This window comes from Balearica regulorum, chromosome 6 (genome assembly GCF_011004875.1).
Source record: "Balearica regulorum gibbericeps isolate bBalReg1 chromosome 6, bBalReg1.pri, whole genome shotgun sequence".
NCBI lineage: Eukaryota > Metazoa > Chordata > Aves > Gruiformes > Gruidae > Balearica > Balearica regulorum.
Genome location: NC_046189.1, coordinates 2,204,668 through 2,210,282, shown reverse-complemented (window position 1 = coordinate 2,210,282; position 5,615 = coordinate 2,204,668). Strand labels below are relative to the sequence as shown.

Here is a 5,615-nt window from a genome sequence, read left to right as displayed (position 1 = left end):
CTGCATCTTTTAAAAAAAGAAGAAAAGACAGGAGGAACAGAGACTGACGGACAATGGCAAGGGTAGGACACGGGCAGCAGGATATCCAACACTGATGGGAACACTGTGAAGGTACCTGGGAAATGAGACCGGTACCTTGTGACAGCTGCTTAAAAAAAACAAAAAGGTCATTCAAACATATTTAGAGAAGACGCACAACCTTGCAAAAAACGAACAACCCAGGCAGTTTCCCTTAACCGCTGTTCACGTCTTCTTCTAGCCCACCATAGGCGACGCGCGTCTTCAAACAGGAAAAATCAGCGTACGGTCGTGAAACGTTACAGAAACACCACGGAAGCCATTAGCTACTAATTGGAAAAAATCTTTTTTAATTATTGCAGAAAGCAGAGTTGGTGGGAACGGCACCGCCACGGCATCCCACCTGCCTCAGCTGAACCTTCCAGCCTGTGCTGCCAGTTCAGCGCACGCGTAACTGCTCTGCCGAAAACCAGCTGCTTCTCCGAGGGGATGCTCGGCTGAGCTGGGTGTAACAAACTCCCAGGAAGGACCGAGCTCCGTAAATGCATGCCAACCGGGCTTTCTACGCCAGCGTTTGCTAAACCAAGACCTACGTCTCGACAGCAAGGAGGCAAACCCCACAACTAATAGCCTGCACGTCTCGTTTTGTTTGGTTTTTTTTTAAAACCTGATTGCTTTTGAGCTGGTGGGGAAACTATAGCCTTATATTTCGCCTCTAAAATGGGTCGCTCTCCAAAAAAAAAACGGTAAATACATGTGGCTTCTGTGGCATCAAAAATAAATATTTTTTTTTTTTTTCCCCTCTCTCGACAGTAAGTACCAAAGTGTTGGAGGTGAAGACAAAGCAAAGCAAACCCAAGGAAGCGGGAACAGAGCCACCTGAACTGATGGGACCAGCCCACTCACTCAGCACACAAGTCGGGACTCGCGTTGGGAACTCAAATCCCGCAGGAACAGAAATACTACTTGGCTGCAACATTTGTTTCCTACCAAAAAAAAAAGAAAAAAAAAAAAAAAAAAGAAAAACAACGCTATTTGGAAGGTGCCACGCTCATCGCTGCAAGGGGAGAATCAACTCCCTGAAACCCAAAGGGCATTTTTTTCTTTTGTCTGCTTGGTGGTTTCTCCTTGGCTGCTCTGGGAAGGGGTTTTCAAACGGGAAGGCTGGTGTAAAATCACCAGAAAATCCTGCCAGACTGCGTGGCTCAAAACTCGGGATATTTGGCCTCCCGAGGGCCGCCCGCTTCTGCTCCGTGGGCAGCGTGGAAAGCCGGGACCCTGGTTTTCTCCTCCAGATAGACGGCTCCTAGGCCAAAACACAAACAGCAAACGGCTTTTGGTGCCCAGGACCTCAGTCCCATCCAGGTACCAAAACGTCCACCTGCAGAAGGATGCGGCGAGGCCTGATCCTGCCCCGGGGCACGCAGCAGGCAGGGGCAGCCCCCACAGCTACTGCTGGCAGCAAGGGGCTCTCTGCTTTGAATCGGGTTTAAATCTTTATAAAAAACTAATATCCCCCCTATGTTACCCACCCCCCCCCCCATGTCTCTATACATCCTGCCATTTTCCCGGCGCTTGCCGAGTCCCTTTCCAGCAGAGATTTTTGCAAGCTCTGGCCATCTCAGTGCCGGCAGCCGTCCGTCCTGCCCTGCCCTGACCCCCCCCCCCCGCCAAAACCCCACGTTCAGCGAGCGCTGCCCCGACCTCCTGCCCCGACCGCGGAGCAGCACGGCGAGCGGCACCACGAACCTTGTTTTTTGTGTTTATTAAGTAACCCCTAGTTTGGCTCACCCCAGCTGGGGCAAATTGGGTACTAGATACAGGGCTACAGCTTGAGATACCCTCGCTAGCTAAAGAGGAGGGGGGCGAGGGGGCCCCCCCGGCTCCTCCCGTACCCCCAGTCCTTGGAGCATGCCTCTGCCTGGGCACAGTACAGACCTGCTCGGGGCTTTGCTTCAGAAGATGACACAATTCAGCCTCTGAGAAGGGGGACTCCTGGACACCCCCCTCCCCCCAATGCTTCCAGCAGTGCTCACCCAAGAATCTTGCCTTTTTTTTTTTCCCTCTTTTTTTTTTTTTTTTTAAGCAAACAGCTTAAAGCTCAGCACCAGTCAGCAGCTGCTGAGCACCCCCAGCGCCGCAGCCTTACACCCCCCCCCCCCGGGGGCTGAAGGTTGCCCCTCCTTGCTCTGCACCCATCCACACCCTAATAAAACAGCAGCCGGGGTAGGAAGGTGGTGGGGGGGGTTGTCCCCTTACCCATCACCACCCCCCCCCCAGACATTTTGTGCTGGTCCAACCCACACCCCCCCCCCCGCGCTTTCAACACCCTTTCCCACCGACAAACGCGGGGGAGGGATGCTGGGATGCGGGCAGGCATCGGGGTGCAGCTGGACCCCCCCCCCCCCAAATCGCTGACCTTGCCGAGCCCGGGCGCTGCCTTCACCCCCCCCCCACACCCCCCCCCATAGCATCCATCCCTCCCCACCGCATCCCTGCTACCCCCCCCCAACCTCCGCCCCCCCCAAAAATCCACGCGTTAAAGATCCAGAAGCACGCTGGGCTTCTCTCCAATGCACTTCAACAGGGTCCTGCCCTGTTCGCCCCCGGCACACAAAAGCTCGGTGGTCCCGAAGGACGGGGCGGGGGGGGGGGGGGGCTCGCCCGGGGGCCCAGCAGGTCCGGATCCGGCCCTGGGGAGCACGGTGGTCCAGGGAAAGGGGCGGGGGGAGACCCCAGCTCTCGCCCGCAGCCGGGATGTGGGCTTGGCTGGCAGGAGCGGCTTTGTTATCACCACTATTGTCTGTTCATTTGGAAAGGAGGCCAAAAAAAAAAAAAGGAAAAAGAAAAAAAGAGGAAAAAAATTAATAATAACAATTAAAACAAAAAGAATCGCTTTGGTTCTCTCTCCCCCTCGGTTCCTTTGTCTGCTTCCCCATCCCTCCCCGCATCTGCGGGGCTTCTACCGCTTCTTCTTCTGCTTGAGGGACTTCCTCCGCTTCAGGATCATCTCGTAGAGCTTGTCCATGCCCTCCGTCAGCCCCTCGCCGATGATGGCGCAGGCGGGCTGGATGTGGTAGGTGGTGGAGGGGGTCAGCTCGTGGAGGGCCAGCTGCTTCTCGATCTCGGCCACCGGCAGGGACTTGGGCAGGTCCTGCTTGTTGGCGATGACCAGCAGCGGGGTGCCCTGGTTCTCGGCGAACTTGGTCACCTTGTGCAGCTCCGTTTTGGCCTCCTCCAGCCGGTCCACGTCCACCGAGTCCACCACGTAGATGATGCCATCGGTACAGCGGCTGTAGGACTTCCAAAGCGGGCGCAGCTTCTCCTGACCACCCACGTCCCAAAAGTGGCAGCTGATGCCTTTGGCCGTCCCGTTGCTCAACCGGATTTTCTCCGTGTTAAAACCGATGGTGGGCACGGTGTTAACGAACTCGTTGAACTTCAACCGGTAAAGCACCGTGGTCTTCCCCGCCGAGTCCAGGCCCAGCATGACGATGTGCAGGGACTGGAAGGCGGAGATGTTGGAGGAGATGTTCCCCATGGCCACGGCTCACGCCGCCCTCACAACCCCGCGCCCATCCCCGCGCCGTCCGGCCCAGCGGGGGCACGGCCTGGGGGGGTGAGCTGGGCTGGGCAGGGCGCGGAGCGGGCAGCGGAGCGGGCAGGGCAGCGGAGCGGGCAGCGCAGCGGGCAGCGGAGCAGGCAGCGAGCAGGCAGCGCGGCTCCACGCGGCGGCAGCGCGCGCGGGGGGGGTGGGGGTGGGACACACGCACACGGACACACTCACGGACACACTCACACTCACACACACACTTGCCCGACACCGCCCCGCCCGGGAGGAGGGGCCGCGCCGCCGCCTTCCGCTGGCTCCGCCCCCTCCATCCGCCCTTCCCGCCCCCCCCCCCCCCGCCCTGCCTGCACCGGCACCTGCCCGTCCCCTCTCCTGCCTGCACCGCCGGGGGCTCTGACCTGCAGCGCCCCGGGGGCCTGCCTGCGGGTAACGCTTGGTTATCCCGACGCTTTTCATCCTTCCCCGACCTGAAATCATTAAAAAAACCCCTAAAATCATTACCCCCCCCCAAATCATTTAACCCCCCCCCAAATCATTTAACCCCCCCCAAAAACCATTTAAAAAACCCCCTAAAAATAGTCCCAAGCCAAGGCGTTATCCCTTTTACAGAGCCACAAGGAGGGACCTCCTGCTGCCCCGGGCCCAGGGCTGCAAAAGCGGCTCAGCTCTGCGGGGACGGCTGGCGACACCGAGCCCGGGAAGCGGGAGAGCGATGCTCTCCTCCTGGAACGGCAGGGCCCGCGCTGGCGCTGCGAGCTCGGCAGTCACCCACCACCCAGAGCGGTGCTGGGACGCGGAGCATCGGCGTCCCGCAAGGGCTGTCACGGGCTCCCAAAGCCAAAGAGATGCCGGGAGGGGTGGGGAAAAAAACCCCTCACCTGCGCTGAATCCAGGACGGGGGGGGGGGGGGATGGCACTAATCTTCGTGACTGCCGTTAATGCTTCTTCCATCGCGGGCTTCATAAATGCCGTCAGTCCTTTCAACCCATGCTAAAGCCCCTGAGGTCCTTATGGCCAGCCAGCCCCCCCGGGCCCAGCAGGGCTCAGTGCCCCCAGCCGTGTAGCTGCTGGCCCAGCTGCTCCTCCTTGAAGCCCCTTCCAGGCCAGCGTGGGGACGGGGAAGCCACCTCCGCTGCATGCTCTGGGGAAGGCCTGCCCCGCTCTTTACCGTTGCATTTATTTCTGATACTGCTCCCGAGCCACAGAGCAGGGCTGTTCCTACATTACCCATCCCCTCTTTCACAGCATTTGTAAAATAAATATCAGCTGTATCTGACAGCTTAACTAGAAAGCCCTGGAGAAAGAAGTGTACTGCAGAAGACAGATACTGCTTTTAATTTAAGATGCTTGCACCACGCAGCGCGCGGTGAGGATTGTCAGGCTGGAGTGGGATCATTTCTCATATTCATATTTCAACCCGAGGATGTGTGTTGCAGCTTTGCATGGAGATAAGATTACCTGCTAACACATGCTATCATTAAAAATACAGACAGCTCGCGGTGACGGTCTCCGGAGGTGACACTGGGCACAGTTTTGATGGAAATCACCATGTGGTGACAACGTGAAAAGTGCAGGGAGCTCGGCTCCCGCCAGCGCGCAGCTGGGAGAAACGCTCCTTGGCACGTCTGAGGCGGCATCGCCTCCACGTTCCGCGCAGCCGTTCGAAAAGCAAGGCACAGGCGTCGCACGGGCTGGAAAATGAAAATGTTTTGCGCACCGGGGTTGTCCTGATCAGCTGGCCTTTGAGCTGGCTTGAGTTCAGGCTTTTCTCCGTGACTTGTAAAGGTAGTAAGTTTCTGAGAGCAAGTGGAGAAAGCTGTGAGTGATCACCTGACTCCAGGAGCTGGAGCATTAAATGAAAAAAACCGGCCAGAAATAGAAGAATAGGGTCAAATCTGTGAGCGGTGTCACCAGCAGATCCGGCCCCGCTCTCATCTCTTCCGCCTGAATTGCTCCAGCAAAAGCTTTCTTAAACGCTGCCGTGAAGGATAATCCCAAGGCAAGTGCAACCCGGGCTGCCCCAAGA

General features: G+C 57.7%; 1 protein-coding gene across 1 annotated transcript; it reads right to left on the bottom strand.

The window, feature by feature from the left end:
- Positions 1-1,008: 1,008 nt before the first annotated feature.
- Positions 1,009-3,825, bottom strand: ARL4C (ARF like GTPase 4C). Its single transcript, XM_075755900.1, has one exon. It carries the CDS (start codon positions 3,557-3,559, stop codon positions 2,981-2,983), a length of 579 nt encoding a protein of 192 aa, XP_075612015.1. The 5' UTR covers positions 3,560-3,825; the 3' UTR covers positions 1,009-2,980.
- Between the last annotated feature and the right edge of the window lie 1,790 nt (positions 3,826-5,615).

What these genes read in the sequence shown, in the direction of transcription:
- ARL4C (XM_075755900.1), bottom strand. Translation starts at nt 3,559, where the DNA reads ATGGGGAACATCTCCTCCAACATCTCCGCCTTCCAGTCCCTGCACATC.